Raw genomic sequence first — 23,244 nt, forward strand, 5'->3', positions numbered from 1 at the left:
GCTCTGCATAACTTCAGATGATCATGAACATAAGGGGTTGAAATTACATGGGTCTGAAGAACCTGCCTGAAGCGTCTGTGTAAGAATGCAGGGAGAAGCTTCATAGCTGGTAAAGTTGCTGTCTGGAGCAATGTTCTGGGTCTGACTGCCAGCCTTGAAATTCAGAATGGGCCTCTTTTTAGTTCTATGACATAGGCAATAACTTTTTCATGCCTCAGCCTCTTCGTCTGCAAAATAGAGACAGCTACAATATCTGCCTGGAGTCTTATTAGATAGAAACGTCTCTGAGCTGGATATCACTGTCCTTTCCCCAGCAGAGGAGGTCATCAAACTCCTCAGCCTCTCCCATTTCCGAAGCTCTCTGCTGCCCCCTGCTGACAGCTGCTTGATACTATCGGTGTAACTTGGTTCTCTCCTCTGCCGACTGTAGTTATCTCTATTCCTCTTCAACAAGTACCCTATTCTACAACCGGGCTAAAATCCCTATCATTCCTCTAAAATTCCATGCTTCTGTGCCATCTCCTGCGCTGCTGCTTCCCCCTAGCATGCCCCTTCTCCCTCCACATCTACCTATCAAAGCCATGCCCACCTCAAGTGCCATGGCATTCATGCAGCCTCCCTTTGTCGCTCCCCAGAATGTGCTCTTTCCATGGATAACTCTCCTCCAGCACAGTCCTCACTCCTCTTACCCATTCCCCTCTGTGCTGTAATTAGTGTCGAACTCGTCTTACTGTACAACTGCTTCTTCCTGCTATAGGACAGCATCTAAAGTCCTTTTTGTCGCTCAAATCCTGCAGGATCATCTTTCCTCATTCTCTGATCCAAGCCACATTGGTCTTTCAGTTTTTGCAACACTCTGTGCTCTCTCCTGCAACAAGGATTCTTCTAAGCTGCTGCTTCTGCCTCGGACACTCTCTCCACTCACTCTTCCTCCAGCCCACCCTCAGATCTTAGCCCAAACACTACTTCCCAAGAAAACCCTCTTTGACCCCCCTTCTTGGCCTGATTACCTGTACATAATCTCATAGCAATATCTATATATTTTTCTAACAAAAAATTCATCATAGTTTTAAACTTCTATTTTTAGTCATTTGATTAACATTTGCCATCCCTATAGGACAATGCACTCCGTGAGGGCAGAAGTTGTGCCTGTCTTTCTTTATTGCTGTGTTCCTAGCTATTAGCATAATGCCGCATACCCAGTACATACACAATAAATATGTGTTGAATGAATAAACAAAGAAGCCACATTAAACAGAATCTTAGCCACAGTGTCAAAACATATGTATTATATATATTAAATCTAAAATCTCATATTTATTCCATTTCTACCATTCATTTTTAAGATATTAAATTATAGATAGACAGCAAGCAAGGGTTTCTCTGAAACACAACAAGGTGGTAGAACAGTTCTGATCCTTACCTTCAGTGCTCATATCTGGTGTTGGCATCCAGATGTAGGCCAAGCCTTCTTCCCTATATAGTTTAATCATAGTGTCTGGAGTCATGGGCTCTGGGTAGCGGTTACAGCCTGAGGAATTCTGTACAATATCCCATTCGGTCTGGAAATTCATTACAGCTGTAATCCCCAATTCATGCTTCAGTTTGATGGTTACATGTTCCACTTGACGAGGGCAGCTACCCAGCCAGATATTTGGTAGAATTCTAATGAGAACATATGGAGTCAACTATTACTAGTGTTGTTCTGATTTGAGGTTTAAGGAGCTGCATAAAACATGTAGTATTAAAATATAACTAACCTTTAAGTCTGGCACAGGAAAAGCTAGATATTTTAGAATATGAGCACCAATGTTATTACTGAAAGGAAAAGTACTGGTGTTGCTGCTTTGGGGAAAGCAAGTATTTCAATTAACTAGAACGCCAGGAAATGGACATTTGCAAACCAAATCAAGCAATATATTAAAATAAGTCTACCAAGTTGTACTTATACCATGAATGCATATATGGTTCCACATGATAAAAATCCATCAATAGACTTCAAATGCTAATAAATTAGAGGTGAAAATTCCTGTAATTATATAAATAAATTCTGAAAAACAAATTTCAGCAGGCATTCTGGTTTAAAAGTCTATGTAAATATTTCAAATAGTATGAGACTTTTAAAATATGCTAAAGAACAGAAGCTAAAAAACGACAGACTTCTTTTAAATAAAATCAGAATCAACATTAATTCCATTAGTACCTAGCAGTGTTCTACAGGTTTCATCTAATGCTGCAAGGTAAGAAGGAGAAATAGCAATATAGTTTCCTTTTGGAAACTATCATTGAAGTTTATTATAGAAAAAAATAATGAAATGAAAAAGTTAAAAACTCAGAAAAATTTTAATAACCCTTTAGACAAGAACCCAAGGAGAAAAAAAATAAAACACGCTTATCTGGCCGGATGCAGTGGTTCACACCTGTAATCCCAGGACTTTGGGAGGCCGAGGCAGGTGGGTCACCTGAGGTCAGGAGTTCGAGACAAGCCTGGCCAATTATACTAAAAATACAAAAATTAGCCGGGTGTGGTGGTGGACACCTGTAATCCCAGCTACTTGGGAGGCTGAGACAGAAGAATTGCTTGAACCCGGGAGGCGGAGGTTGCAGTGAGCTGAGACTGCACCACTGCACTCCAGCCTGAGTGACAGAGTGAGACTCCATCTCTTAAAAAAAAAAGTTTATTCTCTCCTGTAGGGTAAGCAGAACTGAAGTTTTAGAAAGACAGTGGTGGATCTTCATTAGAGAATTGGGCAATTGGCTTCTCATGTTAACAATGTTGACAACAACAGCCAAAAGGAAAAATGTAAACAACAAAAAAGAAGCCAGGCGCAGTGGCTCACGCCTGTAGTCTGGCACTTTGGATGGCTGAGGCGGGGATTGCTTGAGACCAGAAGTTCCAGACCAGCCCAGCCAACATGGCAGAAACCTCGTCTCTAGTAAAATTACAAAAATTAGCCGGGTGTGGTGGCACACACCTGTAATCCCAGCCACCTTGAAAGGCTGAGGCCTGAGAATTGCTTGAACCCAAGAGGCAGAGGTTGCAATAAGTGGAGATCACACCACTGCACTCCAGCCTGGGCGATGGAGCAAGATCCTGTCTCAAAAAAATAAATAAATAAAGATTTCATATAACATTTAGTAATAATTGTCTGATGTTAGGCCAAGTTATTTATCAACTCTAACCTGTTGGTGTACTCATCTTTAGAATGGGTCTAAAAATAACTCACAGAAATCTTGTAAGGAATAAATACAATTAAATAATGTATCTGAATTGGACTGAAACCAGTGGATGCACAGTAAGTGCAAGTGGATTTTATGTGTAGCTATAGTGATTTACTTATCTTTGTAATTTACTTTGCATTGCATTGTAAAGATTATTCAGTTAATTCTTCATTGTTTCCTATATTCTTCATTTGAATGCTACACAGTAGAAAATACCCTATTTTTTTTAAAGCTAGCTTTTTTTGTTTTTTGCTTTTTTCCTTTTGGTGGTTGTTGTCATTGTTGATGTTAACAGGAGAAGCCAATTAACTAATCCTCGAACGTGGTCATGACCCATAATCGATGAAAAGTATCTCATAAGATCTGGCACTATCTGTCTAAAGCCTGAGCCCTGCTTCCCCTACAGGAGAAAAACAACTTTTTTTTTTCTACTTGTGTTCTTGTCTAAAGGGTTATTAGGAATTTCCTTGTGGAAATCCTGATTGAGGATTATTATGGGAAAAAATGATAAAAGAAAAGTTAGAAATGGCAAAAGACTTAATGGTGATGGAAAGAGGGGCATGAAATCCAAGGCCTTCATCTTATCCCTGGCCCCAGATGATTCTTAGATATTCCACTGGACCCAGTGTACTGAGAGAAAGACCTTGAGCAAGGACACTCGCAGGGTACCCAAGAGCCGAGCTTCACCAGGACCTGGATAGCTGAGTATTCAGGGGGAAACTTCACACCCGCTTGCTGATTGCCCCTTCCCTCTGGCTGTTGAGTGAGACCTGCCTCTAACTAGATGTCCCATCCCTCTTTCCAGATCTTTCAAAGATCCCTTACCCAGGGACCTGCTGGATGCCTAGCGAGGTGATAGTGCTGGGCTCCCATATGTATACTTTGGGGTTGAACTGAGCACACTAAAGCTCCTAAGCTGGAAAAGAGGGAAGTGGACACTTCCATTATATAACCAAGAAATAGAAACTATTATAAGACAGTAATACTTTTTTTTGTTTGTTTGTTTGTTTTACTGGCAAAATTTTAAAGAGGACTGGTAAAATATTAAAGAGAATTTCATGACAGTCAAGCTAAAATCCAAATACCACTCAGCATTTTCTTGAATATTGCACTCTTTGAGTGGGTACTAGTTGGTATTTAGCTAGTCGGTAAATGCCAAAATAAAATGGCTGGCTGATTTTTCACACAGGATTACAAAAAAGCTCAAGAACAGTTCATAGAGATACACAAAGGGTAAATTAGGACATTTGAGCCTGCAATATAAGAAATCAGAGTCAGCATATCCCAAACCAGAGTCAGTCTATAGAGTCACATGTTGTTGCTAAAAGAGGTGTTATTCTATCATCTCCTTCAGCCCTGGCCTTCAAATGTTTTTAAGGTGATAGGGAAACTCAGAACAAGTCAAAGATAAACATGCCCAAAGCTGGTAGCTTAACACATATATCTCACACATAACATTTCTGATGGAAATAAGCCCTTAAAATATACATCCAGACATGGTGGAAGTCAGAGTCCATATTTAAGAAATGAGTATGAACTAATTTCTGCTATTTTAAAACAAGATGTTCTAAACCTAGAGACAGATAACTAAAGATAAACTCTGAAAACAAACACAGTATTGAAAGATATAAAAGTAAGGTTATAAAGTGATTTGTACTGAATCATTGTATGGGATGCAGAGACAAAGACTGGGCCTGTTGGAAAAAAACACATCAATGAATTCTGCTTAATCAGACAGCTAAAGTGCCCTTCATGTGCATCCTATTTCAGCTTGTTTTCCAAAAGTAGGTGATATATTTCCAGTTACAGGATTCACTGGGGTAACAAGATGCATGATATGCTTTCTAAAAAGTAATTAAACTTTTACTTATCCATTCAAAAGAGGATGATTTGATACCATTAAAAATTCATTTTTATTCATCTCATCTCAGTTTTAGTCTTCTTTTGGTATCAATGTTATTTTAAACAATTTTTAACATCAGGATTTTTAGGGTGAAAAGAAGCCTGTTGAAATATGAGATTAGAGAATAAAAATTCTCTGTAAGAGTAGTTTTAATGCAAGGCATACCAAAATTCAAAGATATAATGGAATAAAAGTTACAGCTTACAATTATGTTATTATCATAAAACTTCCAGAGACTTGTTTCATAAATAATCCACTATCAATCATGAACTCAAGAGATTTCTGGCAGCTTCACTATAGACTATTTGGAAAGGTAAAGAGATGCCAACTGAACCAAAAGGGTATTAACACTCAGTCAGCTCAGGACAGAAGTTTTCAAACCTGGCTATGCATTCAAGTCACATGAGGTACTTTTATAAAAACAGCTATTACCAGGATCCACCTCAGAGATACTTATAGAGAGGCTTTGGAGTTAGGCCTATAATTCTGTAGGTTGATTTTTGGTCTGTTTAGTAATTAACTAGATTACATATGCAGCAGATTCCAGAACCACCACCTTGGACCACCAGTCCAAGGTCTCCATATGCATGTAAGAGAAGCTTAATATATAGAGCCCAATATCTTTTTTAAGTATCAGTAAAAAATATGGAGATGAGAAAAAATGGGCTTCCTCAGTCTGACATATCTACAAATTAAGGTGAGTTCTTATCTTTGTCCAAAAAATAGTGTCAAGACTACAAATAATTCCTAGATAGTGAGGAGTGAGAAATTATTTGTTATGAGAGACAATGTATGTCCATGTGTTTAATGCACAGTACCTTCTAACCGGCCAAAACTAAATCTACTTCTGAGCTACGACAAATATTTGATATAGTCCTATGCATAAGAATGTACTTTTGTAGAAAAAAAATTATTAACTAGGGTTTTGACTATTTCTGCTGTGCTATAATCAGATTATATATAAATAAAATCTACCCTAGTAATATTACAACTTAGCTAAAGACCAGGGGAAAGAATACATGGCTGACATTCTGGAACCTTATTTTCTTGGACTGCAAATCAAAATCAATTTAATTCATTTGAGTGAATCTGGATTTGTGGTTCCAGGTAATCATATCATAATACTACAATATTTGTTTCACCCATCAGGCTTGGGCCTGTGGTCCAACAGCTACTGAAGCGTATGAATCAGAGGCTCAGCTGTCAGTCAAAGGATGCCTCACCGGCACATTAGGCAGAATGACCATCCAAGCACTTTGTAAAAATCATCACAGGGTATTGACAGGAGAAGTGGGTGTCTAAAAGACAAAAGGTATTGGGAGACAAGTCCATTCAACGGACTTCACATTAGAGCTTCCATCACTAATGGCCATGAGAAATGGCAGAATAACCTTTTCCTAAAGGTGAAAATTAGCATTATTTTGTGTCCATCAAAAGAAAAAAAGATGAGGAAACCCACAGGAATAATGGAACCAGCTTTTGTTTATTTATCACACCTAAAGACCCCAACTGTTGAACTGCAGTACCCTCTTCCTAGCCATACAAACGGAGCACCATTTCAAAAAATAAAGAAAATCGATTTTGCTGAAGGTCTTAACAAAACCCAGCTAAGAATTTAAAAGGAAAGAAAAAAAAGCACATTTCCTAAGTTGGATAATTGTGCTGCATTTATCTTATTTAATATTTTACAGGCAATTCAATGAGAAATTAAAATATGATCTGGCTCTTAAATAATGAGTAAAGGGAAAAAAAGTCTATCAGTCCTATAATTTAGATCTCATTAGTGGGAAAGCAAGAGAAACATTAAAATCAACCTCTAGTAAGCTCCAGGCTTCAATAGCACATACAGCTCCTTCTGCTGAAAATTTGTCCTCTAGCATCCAGTGTTAAGTTATTAATGCCAAACTTCTACCCCAAAAGGGTGCTTATAACAGGCTCCGGTTAAGGCTGAATAACTACTCAAAGACAAATTCCAATTTAGAAAGTGATACTAATTAGCTTCTTTATTAAACCATAGTTTTATTATAGTTTTTTTATGAGTCATAGACTACGTATATAGAGCACAAGTTAATTTCTGTAAGTCCAGTTCATTTCTTACATTTTGGGGATGTACTATGTAGTTTAGAGCCATATGAAAGCAAATAATTTGACAAAATACTCTTTTATTTTCCATATTATGAAATGCCATATCATTAATTATAAAGGCCTATTATGGATTGACTTGTGTCCCCCTCCCCAAACTCCTATGTTAAAGTCCTAATGCTTAGGAACTCAGAATGTGACTGTATTTGGAGACGGGGTCTCTACAGAGATGATCAAGTTAAACTGAGGTCATTAGAGTAAGCACTGACCCAAAATGACTACTGTCTTTATAAGAGCGGGGTTTGAACACAGATACAGAGGGAAGACAATGTGAAGATACAGGGAGAAGATGGCTTCAAACAGATGCTGCCACTCAGCCCTCAGAAGGAGTCAACCCTGTGGACACCTTGATCTCAGACTTTCAGCCTCCAGAACTGTTAAATAATAAGCTTCTATTGTTTAAGCCACACTGTCTGTGGCACTTTGTTAAAGCAGCCTTAGCAACTCAATAAAAGTCTAAACATTCAGGCTTCAAATAGTCATTCAATCATCCAGACTCTTTTCAAATATCCATACACCAGACGTCCTTAAAGCATTGTAATAGATCTTTTTTCACCATTCATCCTGATGTTTGGAATTCTTGCAAATACAACTAGCATTTGATGGTAGTTCCCAAATGCTCTCTTTACACAATACTACCCTTCTTCCTTCCTTCACTGATGTCCTTCCATCTATCACCTGCGCACCTCACACATGGGGGGAAAAGATCACCAGACCCCCGACTAAAATGACTGAAATATGTGGGCCCCTTCTTGATCTAATGATTTGGTACTGAAGTTCTGGGGTGTCTAGTTTTAATAAATGTGGTATAGTCCTGGGTCCTCTTACATGACTCTCAGAGAACGAACCTCAATGGAGAATCCCTTGATATAAGAGCACAGTCTCTCAGACTCACAACTTCTTAAGACTGAGTCCAAGAGAGTTTGGCCTTCTTGTTTTTGAGCATATATAGCCCTGAAATTTGATTTATATGCCGTATCAACAGATTATAATTGTAAATAAGGCAATTAGCAAACTTTGCTTCCTTAAAGTCAATCATGAGGCAGCACAAAGATTGAGGCAAATAACCAAGCTACGACTTGGTTACTTTGATATAGATTTAAACAAAATGTGCCTTGAAAATAGACTATTAGTTTGTTAATGTTGTTTCCAATGCTGAGCATTCTTTGAAAAGTTAAAATGCCATATTTAATTTTTTTTTACTTAGTGAACTTGAAAAGACTTGTTTAAAATCAATCCCTTGCATACTGAATTAGGAAGCACCAAAGACCAAGGAATAAAAAATTAAATATGTGACTTTTCTTGTACTTGTTTTAAAGAATCTGTCGATTCAACAAATATGAAATGATGCCTACTTTTTGCCAGTAATTCAACAACCAATAGTGAGCAACAGTAAGCAAGACAAAGTATGCCTTCATTTGAGCCTGCATTCTTTGAGGAAGACAGGCAACAAACAAATACATTTACCAAATGTATACATTAGATAGAATTAATTTGTAATGTGCTTTTAAGGACATAAACATGGAATTAAAATAGAGAATTACAGGGGAACGAGATTTTAGATAAGACAGGATAGTGCTCTCTGAAAAGGTGACATTAAAACAGATCTGACATCAGAAGAGGCAGATACCCAAAGTCCTTTTTAAAGCGAGAGTCAGATATACTTTAGGAACTGTGAGAAACCTAGGGACATGGAGTGTGGTGAACAAGGAAGAAAATGGAATGAGATAAATATAAAATGACCAGGCAATGCCTTATTGATATGCTAGGGAATTTATATACTAATATAAAACCAATGAAAAACCAATGAAGGGTTTTTAAGTTGAAGAGTGACATGGACTTAGAGCTTTTAAATGGTGACTCTGGCTGTGATATGCAAATTTGATTGGGTAGCGGGTGTAGCAGAGACTAGAGAGGAAGAGGGAAGACCTTTCGGATGGTGATGGCTCAGAATACAGTTAGTGGTACAGATAGAGAGAAGTGGATAAGTTCAACATGTACTTTAGCAGTAGAACCAACAGAACTTGCACATTAATTGGATGCAATAGTTGAGGAAAAGAGAAGATTTAAACTTGACCCCAAGGTTACTAAAGCAATATGATAATCTAAATTTTCTTAATCAGGTCTACTCTCAATAAAACTAATATCTACAAGTTTCTTTGCTATATATTTTTACAAGACTCAGAGTTCATCAACATTTTATTTATTAGGCATCATGTTAATGGCCTGCATATGGCCCAAAACTTGATAATATCAAGCTATTCAATTCCTTTTGTTTTCCCTCAAATCTTTATTTTTATTATGGAAATGTTAATAAAGTAGGGTTTGATTGAAGTAAGAACTTCATACACTGGATATGTAGCCCATCAAATTTAAAGGTTAAATTTAACTTATAATTTATGAGTTACATTTAATTCATGTTATAATTTATGGTTTAAATTTAACTCATATACAAATATCCACTGTAGACAAAGTGGTACACAATGAAACAGATTTATTTACGTAATCAAGTCACTAAATAGATTTTTTAAGTTATTCTTTGGACTTGTGGGTCTTTATTTCAGCTCCAAAACAAAAATGAATTTAGAAAACAAGACAGTTGGAAAATGAAAATATCATGATTTTCTTCCTTTTTTAATGTTAATGTCTTCTTCACTGCCAACTATTTAATTTGTTGAAATACAAAGAATTCCTGGGATAAAAAGGGATTCCATTAAGTACTTTGAGCAACAACACTATAATTTTCTGAAGAAAAAAATAGTTTTGGATAGGTGTATGATTATTATTCATCTAGACCAGTGCATCTCCAATATTAATGTGGAGATGAGTCATCTGGAAATCATGCTAAGATGTAGATAGTGACGTAGGACATGTGAGCCGGAGCCTGAGAGTCTGCATGTTCATGGGCTCCCATGTAACACCCATGCTGCTGGCCCTTGGACTACAGTTTGAGTATCAACAAATACTCTAATAATTTAATCTAAATACTATTATCATATTATTATACATTGCATTGGTGCAGTACAATTCATAATGTTCAGCTATACTGGGATGTTAACTAAGTAAGATCCTCCTGCTAAAGCAAACAGAAGACAAGCATTGTATCTCTATTGTTGATGCTAATATTAACCAGGCTCATTATTGTAAAAAATTCTACTAACTATAGATAATTTTAAAATCTCTTTTGCCTTTTTTCTTGAATTCCCAGTGAGCAAGCTGCAGGAAACCAAATGGCTGTGTTTACAGAGTGACCTTCCTTGGTTCTAAATCATTCCCCTTTTCTCCTATTTACAGTGCTCATTGACCTCTTGATAGGAGCCTAAAATTTCCTTTTGTGTTATATTTTGAAAAGCTGCGTAAGATTTTTTTTTATATATGGATGCTGAAAATTTAGGAAAATACACATAAGACTTAAAATTTATGGGGCATCAAATAATTTAAATGGTTGAAAGCTGACACAATTATCAGTGCTGCAGTCAAGGATGTCAAAAATTAGATAAGGTTCTAGAAAGACATACAAGAAACACTTCCTCTTCCCTATGAGATGTGAGTAATTAGGATGGTAGGAACAGAGGAGAAATGCATAATTAAAAATATTATAATATTGATGCTTCCCAAATTCCTGGGAAGTTTTGCTTCTTTCATTCATCCTGAAGTCAGAGTACAAAGAGTATACTTCATGACATGAGAGAGAAATCATGATAGTTACTACCTACCAAGGATGTGAAAATCAGAAAGGCCTCTGTCCTCCTTAAGTTATCCAAGGATCCTGAGGATCCATAGATATGGGAAAACAGATACTTGTCAGTAATACTTGATTTATTTACTTGATTACTAACTAGGAAAGATTGTAAATTAGCAATTAGACACATAGCCTAATACAATTAACAAGGAGAATTAAGTACCAATCCCACCCAAACTGAAACTGTCATATTTAAGTTGGTATATCTCAAACAACTCTAATCGTCATGAGTGCATTTGGTTACACATGTTCCTGCTTGCAGTTAATTCATCCTGGCAAGACCTTCAGAATACAGTTTTATTTAAGATCATCTCTTCTAATGAGCATGCCTAGCTTCTATTGAGTGAAGTGCTTAATTGGTAAAAATTGATCTTAAATTTTTATCAACTAAAATTGCCTCTTCCACATTTCATAGCCCAGGACATTGACATTTCCATCTTATGTTATGCAAATGTTTCAATATTTTCAAAAGTGTTGTTGCTGTTGTTATGAGACAGGGTCTCCCTTTATTGCTCAGGCTGGAGTACAGTGGCACAATCATAGCTCACTGTAGCCTCGAATTCCTGGACTCAAGTGATCCTCCCACCTCATCCTCCTGAGTAGGACTACAGGCATGTGGCACAATGCCCAGGTAATTTCTTTTCTACTTTTTTGGAAACGAGGTCTTGCTATGTTGCCCATGCTAATCTCGAACTCCCCATCTCAAGTAACCCTTCTGCTTCAGCCTCCCAGGTCACTGGGATTACAGGGATAAGCCACCATCCTGGCAAACTTTTTTTTTTTTTTTTTTGAGACAAGGTCTGGTTCTATCACCCAGGCTGGAATGCAGTGGTGTGATCTCAGCTCAGTGCAACCTCTGCCTCCCAGGCTCAAGCACTCCTCCTGCCTCAGCCTCCCAAGTAGCTGGGACTACAAGTGTGCACCACCACTAATTTTTGTATATTTTGCAGAGACAGGGTTTCACCATGTTGCCCAGGCTGGTCTCGAATTCACGAGCTCAAGCGATCCACCCGCCTCGGCCTCTCAAAGTGCTAGGATTATAATAGGCGTGAGCCACTGTGCCTGACCCTGGCAAAAGTTTTAAGGGCATTTATTCTCCATTCACAACTGTGCTTAATTGTGTGGAAACCTCATCTAAGCTTGGAGTTCTCATCTAACGAGAAGAGTCTGGATCTCAAATTTTCTGATATCTAATTCATTTGTCCCTTAAACAATATAAACTATCCATAGACTCTTATTAAGAGCATTCACTCCAGCAGCCAGAGACCCAGCACCTACTGAATCCCACCTGGCACAATTGTTGTTTCACTGACAATTTAACGTACACTTTCTTTTTTCTTCTTTTAAGATGGAGTCTTGCTCTGTCACCCAGGGTGCAGTGTAGTGGCGCGATCTTGGCTCACTGCAACCTTCACCTCCTGAATTTAAATAATTCTCCGGCCTCAGCTTCTGGAGTAGCTGGGATTACAGGCACGTGCCACCACGCTCGGCTAATTTTTTTTTTATTTTTTATTTTTTGTATTTTTAGTAGAGATGGGTTTTCACCATGTTGGCCAGGCTGGTCTCGAATTCCTGACCTTGTGTTCTGCCCACCTTGGCCTCCCAAAGTTCTGGGATTACAGGCGTGAGCCACTGCACTTGGCCACATACACTTTCTTCCATTGTCTATTGAAAATTCCATTACTAGGTGATTGTATGTATCCTACTGATCACCCTATTACCCTACACACATTTATTCTTACCATGCTTCCGTCCCCTTCATAAACTGTGTCCCTCACATGCCTTTTAAGTGTGACTGTTTCTTAGAGTTCCAAACTCTGGTCTCCTTTCAAATGATACACTCCTAGATATCTCACTGACATACATCACTTTTACTGTCATCTATATGCTGGTAAACTCCAAATCCATTATCTCCAGCTCAGACTTCAACCTTCTATTGGAATTCTCTCCTGCCTATCCCATTAGAGTCAAATGAACTCATCTTCATCCTCTCCTACTCTTTGCTCCCCACCTACAAACGTGCACGATTATTCTCTATGGTTCCCAGTCTCCAGGAATTGTGCCATAGCCACCCAGTCATGTAAGCCAGGAAACATCGCTTGCCTTCTCCCTATCCCTTCCCCCAGAGTCATTAGCCCACCATAAAAGTCAATTTCCTAAAGACTTGTAGAATGTTATTTCTTTCCTTCAGATCCACAACACTTAAGAAGTGAATTATATCAATAGCCTCCAAAGTGACCTCCCAGTCTGTCTCCCTTACACACTGTCATTAGAGTGATCGTTTTAAAGCATAAAGCATGTGAAATCCACCCCGTATTCTAAAATACGGAGCTGAATACCCATCGCTTTTATATGAAGTTCAATCTTTTGGCCTGACTCTTTGGAGTCTGACCGCTACGTGTGTCACTAATCCCATGTCCCCATATGAACCTCAATTTAGGGCAGATATTTGTAATTTTCCTAAAGAGCCATGCACTCTCCTTTCCCTTCCCCTTATTCTGCTATCATTCCTCTTGGAACACATCTTCCATTGCATTCCCCTGCTCATCTATTCAACCAAGCCTACTCGATCTTCCTTGATCTCCAATAGGCTCACTTAGCTCTTTGCTTCTTTGTGTTCCCATGGCATCTTATACATACCTTTGTAAAGATATGTGCAAACAATAACACATCTTTATTTCAGGCTCTGGCCTCTCTTGCTCTGAATTATGAGTTTTCTTAAGCATTTCATTGTTTGTATTGTGACCTCCTAGAGAACAAGGATGCTATCTTATTCCTCACAGTACCCATGGCACTTAGCATTGTATCCAGCATATAGTTAAAAGCAAATACAAAGGAAGGGAGGGAGGGAGGGAGGAAGGGAAAAGGAAGGGAAAGGAAGGGAAGGGAAGGGACAGGAAGGGAAGGGAAGGGAAGGGAAGGGGGAAGGAAAGAGGGAAGGAAGGAAGGAAGGACTTAACTAACTCAAGATATTCTAGAGGGTTCATTCACCTATCACCAATTGAAAAGCACTTCTTTGACTTTCACAAAACTGTGTTGAAGACATTTTCAACTGTTTTATCCCAAGGATGTATGTGTTAAATTATTTGTTGAATTTAGCTCAAAATAACAATTTTCTCTGCAGACAAATGTGAAAGCTGTTTTTAGCCAGAATATAAAACTATGTAACTCAACATGTTTCCTTTCTTGCTTTAACTGCCAGAAAAAAGACACATTTAGTGTTCAATAGTAGTAATTAGACTGCCTCAAATCCCTGGTAATTTCTATTCTATTTGTTCTCATAGATGGTCTATTTCTATGCTAAATTCTTTTACTACACATTATTTCTTTTTTAAAGTCTTCTGTTAAAAATGATTATATACTTGTAAATAGGTGGTGGATGGTGGCAAAACCTAATTCTCCAAAACACTTATTTCTTCAACCTTAAGTCTCTTGCATTATGAAAGCCACATAAAAGGTAGAGACCAGCCTCTATTTGAACCAGAGAGATTCATAGCAACCTAACAGAATCCCGAGTCCTTGGTTAGTCTAGTTCTGCAGCTGTGTTTGTCAATCCAAAGGTCTCACTCACTTAAAATATATTGAATATTACCGCCACCCATACAATTCATCTGCAATAAAATTTCATTCATGCTTGGAGTATACTCACATTTTTATTAATTATAACCCATGGACCATAACCATAAGTTCCATTTCATGTCACGTAGTATTTTAAATGTTAGCTGTTAACGCAGGTGGACAAGTTGAGCAGTAATGACAAATGTGATTCTAGGGCAGTGGTTCACAGCCCTGGCTACATGCTAGAATCTCTTGGAGGTCTCCTTCAAAATATCTCTGCAGAATCCTCAGTTAAGTTCAGAATATCTGAGGCAGTGGGGTGGCACCCAGAATCATTTTGTCTAGGCACTCCCAAATGATTCTAATGTACATTAAGGCTTAGGAATCACTGATTCAGAGCCTGGGAGAGAGATCAGAGTTGCAGATAAAGATGTATCATCTTCCCCTTGTTGGGGGATTGCCTATCAGAATTTTAAAAGTGAAAAAAAATTCTGCCTTTAAATATCAAACTTTGTATTTATTTACCTCATTGAAATGAAACTGGTTATAAAAATCTGAATTAAAAAGGGAAGTCAGAGGTGATTATTCATTTTCAGAGGATTTTCTTTCTTGATAAAGGATTCATTTAAGCTTTTCTTCAAGTACCAAGTAGTGATTTAATTGATTTGTAGACTTATCTCAGTTATTAATTATGCTTGTGACCTTTGCAAAGTCTTTTGAATCTCTCGTGGCCTCTCTTTTCTAATGTGTACACTGAGAGAACTGGATTCAATAAGCAGTTTCCCAGCTTTCACAGTAATTCTCATAGTTTTCAAGATATGACATGGAGGTGGAAAGGTGGCTCAGAACTCGAGCCCTGGAGCCAGGCTGCCTACATTTGAATCCTGGCTCCACTAAGTATGTCACCTTGGACAGGTAGTTTACCTCTCAGTGCTTCAGCTTCATCAACTATAAAATGGGATTAATGCATATCTCACAGCATTGTGAGAATAAATGAAATCATATAGGTAAAAGCATTTAGAATGGTTCTGAGCACTTAGCAAGCAGTATTAAAGCATTAGCTACTATCCTATTATGAATATTACACCGTAAAAAAGTCAATGACTTGAGAATACTAATGTGTTGGTAAGCCTATATGATGGGGGCAAATTGTGTAACATTTCAAAAATATGTTTGACCAGTTAGCTTTTGGTTGTGTGAAGACAGCTCTCTATGGGAACATTCTTTGGGGAAACCTGGACCACATGACTAGTATGTCTCTTTAAACTGTAGCATCATTTAATTTATTTCTGTGTCTTACAGAGACCAGAAAACTATAGCTCATGGGCCAAACTCAGTCTTCCACCTATTTTTGTAAATAAAGTTTTATTGGCACACAGCCACGCTCATTTGTTTACATATTGTCACAGCTACTTTCCCACTGCAAAGAGTTGAGTAGTTGAAACAGAAATCATTTAGCCCAGAAAGCCTAAAATATATACTGCCCAACTCTTTACAGAAAAAGTTTGCTGATCCCTGCCTTAGATGTATAATGTGTCGGGAAACCTATAACTCTACCCCATAGTAAGTTAATCATCATGGCAAATTTTAAGTTATGAATGGGCATTTCTATTCCATCTACCCAGTTGCCTGTAGGGAGAAAAGAAACATTCATCAAATACAGGGTACAAAGAGCAAGTATCTATGGGGATGGAGGCTCTCGATGATAAGGATAAACATCTGCTGGAAAGGATAAAAGATGAGGATCATAGATAGAAGAGCTGCTGATGGGAAGGAACAGAAAGCCATTAGGAAAACAGAAGGCAACTTGAAGGCTTTGGCCCTGGTTAAAGATGCTTTTGTATGATGAGCACTTTCTCCTCTCATTTCCCCAAGAGTCTATATACCTTCTCAAAAATATTGATGTCCTTGGCTGGGTGCGGTGGCTCACACCTATAATCCCAGCACTTTGGGAGGCCGAGGTAGGCAGATCACCTGAGGTCAGGAGTTCAAGACCAGTCTGGCCAACATGGTGAAAGCCCTGTCTGTACTAAAAATACAAAAATTAGCTGGGTGTGGTGGCAAACGCGGGTAATCCCAGCTACTCGAGAGGCTGAGGCACAAGGATCACTTGAACCCAGGAGGTGGAGGTTGCAGCGAGCAGAGATCATGCCACTGCACTCCAGCCTGGGTGACAGAGTGAGACTGTCTCAAAAAAAAAAAAAAAATTAGATGTCCTTTATAATTACTATTATTAATCAAGTGCAATCCTAGGAAATTGTTTTTGTTATGCTATTTGATTCTTAAAGGATAGGTATTATTATCCTAATTTTATAAATAAGCCAAATTCTGTAGAGCTTAAGCAACTTCCCCATATCTAATCAGTGGTTAACCTTGTAGTCAAACCTACTTTTATCACTCTCAGATTTTCTACTGTGCCTCAACTAAAATTATTCAGTTCTAAAACGTCACTTAAAGGCAGATAAATGTTACCTAAAATTCTGATAACCAGAATTTCTTAGGCACTGGTGCTAGACAATTGTTTATTGTTGAGCAAAGCTTTACAATTTCCACTCATGCTAATTATCTCTTGCTCTCCACAAATTTAGCTCTTGGGTAGGGCTGGGGGAAATGGGAAATGGAAAGACAAGGTGAAGTAAGGAATCTGCCGCATCCTACATGGATAGCAACCCTGATGAAATTTATCTTAACATGAAAGAAAGGGATTTTATTCAATATGAATAGAAACACAGGAAGCAATTGAAGAATAGACAAAAATGAACTGTTTGAAAATGGCAGCTGCAAACCTTATCTCTTATATTCCATTGCTACAAAGACTAGTCAGCTTTTCTTAGCCAAATGTGAATTAGAGGAAATACAATTTAGTGTTTAGAAAATATGCCTAATTTACCACCAAAGCCATACAATTTGTCTTGAAGTAAGGAATTCTACATCAGCTTTTTAAAATGATGGTGATTAAGTAGACTACAATATACTTCAAGTGTTCTTTTCCTTTCATTATTTGTGGCACCCTGATGAAAAGTAATTATGCTTTGGCGAATTTTCCTCTTAGATGTAATTTGGACCACTTATCTGAGATTCTCAGAAGGGAGCTGACTTGACAACTAAAAGAGAACACCTGTTTCTATCAACGTAAAGGAAGCTGGTCCTGAGAGTCTTTTCCTCTATTTAGCAATGCACAGCGTTTCTGCAACCAGGATTATTGAGTGAGGTACTAACGAAATGCCTTCTGTATCCAGCATTTTCATTCAAAGAAATCAGGAATTAAATGGTGTACTTTTTAGATTTACATGAGGAAAGACAGAAGAATGCTCATGAATATAAAATAACTGAAAGAGAAAAAGGAGTAGGAAGTGTAGCAGTGATTAACAGTGCTAAGATATACAGATATCCAGCCCTAGAGACCAACACACCCTCAATAAGGATGCCCCTCAGCTACTCAGGTGGTTAAGAAAAATATTTCATAATTTGGGATTCTGTTATTTTATCAAACAGGTCAAAGGGAGATCTGCAGAAAATGCTGTATGTTTTATTTCCAGGAATGTCTGTGTGTGAAAATTCTATCCACCCTCTTCTCAATGGTATTTAAAGTAGGCAATTGGCATGATATTTGTTGTTCATAAAAGAAGGATGGCTCCATCACATTACTGAAACACTAAATAATTCAATTTTCTGACTAGGAGCTGTGGAGCTTCAAACTTACTTATAAGATATTTTATTTATTCCTTTTATGACCTATAAAAAAGCCTGTACAGCTATTACCTAGTTTTTCCATCGTGTTTTAACAAATATCGAAAAGCACTTTCACAAATACAAGCATTTGGTTTCACTGCATTCTCGAGATAAACATCAACAAGTAAAATAAAGATAGTGCCAAAGACCTAACACATTAAATTTAGGTGGATCTACTGAAAATCAATTAATGGACTTCAAAAAAATTTTGCTTTTCTTTGCCTCTGTTTTGCCACCTCTTTTTGTTTGTTGTTAATGGGATTCTAATTTTCTGATGGAAACTGTTTAAAGGAAATGCTGCAACAAGTAATTTGGGTTATCCTTGTGACACATTAGAAGTTTTGTATCCTGTCAATTTTCTGAAGGTGTTTACGAGACAGAACATATGAACTTTTGAAGACTTTGTACTAAAATGTAATATACATTAAAAATACAAGAGTACCACTCAATTATTTTACAAACTAATATATCCATATAGCCAGCACCTAGATCCAGAGGCAGAACTTTTGCCAGCCCCTAGAACACTCCCCTCATATTCTTTGTAATTATCACAAGGATAACCACTATTCTAACTTAAAATAGCACAGATTAGTTTGGCCTATTTTCATGGGTACATGAACTTCTATTACCTTACTTAATCTACAAGCAGAAACACAGGCATGGAGACATGAAGCAATTTCTACAATGTCTTGCAACTCTTGAAGAGTGAAATCTAGGCTTTTCATGTACTGTGCTTCTACAAAACTGCCTGCGGCCTCTAAAAGTCCTCCTAATAACCAATGAAGGGAGGAATCTAGATGACCAGCCTACCTCTTTGCATATTAATTTCTGACTGCTTAAAATATAAGGATTAAAAGATATTCCCTTTCCAAGTCTGTATCTATATCAGAACTTGATACTGTGCCCACTGAACTCTAGGAGCTCACCATCTAGGAAAGAAGATTAAACATGGGAAGAGAAAATAAGACAGGAGATGTACAATAATCATCAAACCTTTGGCTGATTTTTTTCTGTTCAAGCCACATCACTTGATGTGGTTAGGCTTTGTGTCCCCACCCAAATCTCATCTTGAATTATAATCCCCACCTGTTGAAGGAGGGACCTGTAATCCCCACGTATTGATGGAAGAAGGTGATTGGATAATGGGGGCAGGTTTCCCCCATGCTGTTCTTGTGATAGGGGGTGATTTCTCATAATATCTGATGGTTTTATAAGGCAGTTTTCCCTGCTCTTGCTCACTCTCTCTCACCTGCTGCCATGTAAGACGTGCCTGCTTTGCCTTCCACCATGATTGTAAGTTTCCTGAGGCCTCCTCAGCCATGTGGAACTGTGAGTCAATTAAACCTCTTTGATTTATAAATTAGCCAGTCTCAGGGAAGTTTTTTATAGCACTGTGAGAATGGACTAATACAGCACTCAACTGTTATTTTTGTGTCAATCAGTGTTCTCCAGAGAAAGAGAACAAATAACATGTGCATATGTATATTAGGAAAAGAAATTTATTTTCAGGAATTAACTCCCATGATTACAGAGTCTGGCAAGTCCAAAACCTGCAGGGTAGGCTGGCAGCTGGAGATCCAGGGAAGAGCTGCAGTTCAAGTCCAAAGGAAGTCTGCTGGCAGAATTCCCTCTTCTGGGGAAGTCAGTCTTTTCTTAAGGCCTTCAACTGACTGAGTGAAGCCCACTCACATTATGGAGCGTACTCTGATTTAATCAAAGTCTACTTATTTATATATTATTCTCATCTAAAAAACACCTTCACTAGAATAATGTTTGACTGGCTATCTGGGTATCATGGCTTAGCCAAGTTGACACATAAAATTAACCCTCACAGGTGTGTATTACATGCGGCCTCCTAGGTGCTCTTCTGATCTTCTCTAGATTTATTTAATTTATATATTGCTGCTGAAATAGCCAGACCTTAATGCCTTATCATTTTAAGTAAATAGTAAGCTCCAGTAGGGCAGCGAGCTTTTCTTGAACTTCTTTTATCTTCCACTGTCCTGATCTCAGAACTCATTGTATATCTGTTGATTGAGTGATATATATCATTGAGTGTAAATTTTAATATTTTCTACATAGACTATGCAAATTTTTTTTTTGAGACAGAGTTTCACTCTTGTTGCCCAGACTAGAGCACAATCTTGGCTTACCGCAACCTCTGCCTTCCGGGTTCAAGTGATTCTCCTGCCTCAGCCTCCCAAGTAGGGAGCCACCATGCCTGGCTAAGTTTGTATTTTTAGTAGAGACAGGGTTTCTCCATGTTGGTCAAGCTGGTGTAATCATAATACTGTATTAAAGCACAGACAAGCAGAAAATCATTTCAGGACTAGGCAGCAGAAATAAAAACATACTAATTTCCCTTTCTGTGTTATGGAAAATTTTCTCAATTGTAGGAAATATAAAAAAAGTTTTGATCTGCCATACTCAAAGTCCAACTGAAATTCCCAGTTGCCTACAGAACTTTACAAAGTTTGTCAAGTTCATTATATGTGATCTAGATTCTAACTCCTTTATTTCCACAGAAATGGTAGGTATAAGTAATCTGTTCACTGATATCACTTCTTCATTATATAAAAGGAAGTTTAAGAAGAAAATAAAATGGAGAGTTTAGCTTATGGTTTGATAACTGTCTATGAGTTGCTAATATTAACACAAAATCTATTTCTGTTTAGTTTGAGTCCTGTATTTCAATAAAATTGTTTTTCAAGGCTCTTGAAGTTTTAGTTAATGTTTCTGTGTTTCCAGATTCTCTTACTTCACTTGTATAAAGTTGAACTTCTACAAATTTGGACTTTTTTTTTTTACCAATGATAGCATTTGTTCATAAGTCTATTTCCTGCCCTAGACTGTCAGCTTCTTGAGTGTACATTATTTATGACTGTGAGTGGCTTTTTCACTCCCCAAAAATGCACACATCATTTTGTTTGATTTGGTTTTGTTGAATTTGTGTGTGTGACCATGTGCAAGCACAATCAAACACATAACACTTTGTTGACACTGTAGCAAATCTAGACTTTTCTAAGTTCCAGGATTCTAGTATTTCAAACAGCGTGATACTGCCGTGGGAAAAAAAAAAAAAAAAAAAAAAAAAGCAGGATTGGCTTTTCCAGTGGTTTATGACCATTATATGCTATAATATCTATTTAAGTGCCCAAACATCGATTGTAGTACATGTTGGATTCTGTCCAAAGGAGCTAGAGAAGTGCCGGGTAGCTATTAAGTATGTAAAAGTTATTGCATGTACCTTCTATGACCAAGAAAAAAATCCAAAGAACTGTTTAGTAATTTTGGAAGATCTACTCTATACCCAGCCACTAAAATAGGTTGCAAGGATACGAAGGTAAATAAGATATAATTCTTAATGTCAAAAAGTTCACAAAAAAGTGAACTTTAAAATAATGTTAAAATAATATTTGAAAGGCAGAAGTCATAATATGTTTTTATATTTATAAAACAAAATTACTTTTAAAACTAATAATTTAATATGAAAAGGGCCAAAATTCATGAGAAATATGGTACCTGAAGAGGATGTTACTTGTCAGGTTTTAGACATTCCTAAAGCTTTAAATAAGAGTTTCTTCAGGGATTGCCATAGATAAAAATATTTTATGTGTTTTTTTCTATTGAAATGGTCCCAAAAAAACTAAAGGATATACTGGGGGAAAAAAAAAAGGGAACATAAAAGAGCACTGGCATTCACTAATTCGAACATTGTTTTTAAGGTAAGTTATAAATACATGAATGAGTGACCCTGGAATTAGCTATATCATAAGGCAGGAAATAAGCTTAGTTCTTAGTGTTTGGAAAGTATTTTGAGGCTGTATTACTTCTATTACTGGATATCTTCAGGGGTTTGATCCAAAAATGCAATCCAAAGATTCATCTAAGACCTATTTTTTCTGCAAGATTTGAAACGGAAATGTTCAGAGCAAGTCAAAAAATCCACTAATATGCAAGAGTACAGAAGTTATATCTTTAGTTTTCAAAAATCTATAATGATGATAAAAATGAAGCCACAGGAAGACAAGCCTCAAGGGGGCTGACTAGAGACATCCAGCACTCGCTTCCTCCACAAAGAAAAACTAAACTAGCAAGTAGCTAATCACATTTTGAATAAAGCATCTAAGAGAGAATGCTCGAGTTCAACAGAGAAGTCACAGGAAACACTGGAGACATGGAAGGAGAGGGATGCCAGGAAGCCAGCTCAGGCCAGATGGGAGCCCAGAGAGCCAGTGTGGAGAAAGGGTAAGTGAGAGACCTCCAGCAGGCCACATCGCCACCACCACCTCCTGCAAACCTCACCACAGGAGAGCACCTAGATCCTAGTGGGCCCTGAAACTAACATATAGTCTTTCTACGGGAAAATTAACATGCATCATTAAGTAACTTTAACATTGAGTAAGCAAAGTGTGGACACTGAGATTTGGCATATAACAGTGAATGAAACAAACAAGATCTCTACCCTCATTACCAGGGAAGGATTCACAGAAGAGGTGGCATTAGAGAGAGAGCTTAATCAATATCAGGATCTGGCAACATGATGACATGATGTCAGCATCATAGAAAACGGTTGACATGATTATAGTGCTATTGCCAAAGGAGTTGTATGAAGCTGAATGGGATCATTTTCTCACCCAGCATATCTATTTATGTTCTTTTTCTCAGGATACCAAGTACAGTACTGGAAGTGCTGGAAAAATTCTTGATCTACAAGACTCTTTTAAATTCCTTTAATGGTCTGGCAGCATGGAATCTGTCCAGTCTTATAAATGAAAATGTACTACTAAAGATAAAATATTCTCTTGGCTTTTATGTTTATTTATTTTTAAAGAAAAGCTAGAAATTTTTTCAGTGCTCACTAACAAAATCAGGCAGAATTCATTTTAGAGAATTTCAATAATAGATTTAGAATCAACAATGAAATTTGAAGAGCAAGAAATTA

At 37.5% G+C, this 23,244-nt stretch overlaps 1 protein-coding gene across 5 annotated transcripts in view; it reads right to left on the reverse strand.

Moving 5' to 3' along the window:
* EPM2A (EPM2A glucan phosphatase, laforin) overlaps positions 1–23,244 on the reverse strand; it is a 100,414-nt gene that overhangs the window by 8,420 nt on the left and 68,750 nt on the right. For 4 of the 5 annotated variants that reach the window (XM_054558270.2, XM_063725044.1, XM_009242347.4 and 1 more), the window contains exon 3: positions 1,424–1,665. The exons of the other annotated variant lie outside the window; for it this stretch is intronic. In XM_054558270.2, coding sequence (XP_054414245.1) covers positions 1,424–1,665 — 242 coding nt within the window. The remainder of the gene's footprint in view (positions 1–1,423; positions 1,666–23,244) is intronic. 5 annotated transcript variants of the gene reach the window in all.

The sequence above is a fragment of the Pongo abelii genome, chromosome 5 (assembly GCF_028885655.2).
Source record: "Pongo abelii isolate AG06213 chromosome 5, NHGRI_mPonAbe1-v2.0_pri, whole genome shotgun sequence".
NCBI classification, from domain to species: Eukaryota; Metazoa; Chordata; class Mammalia; order Primates; family Hominidae; genus Pongo; species Pongo abelii.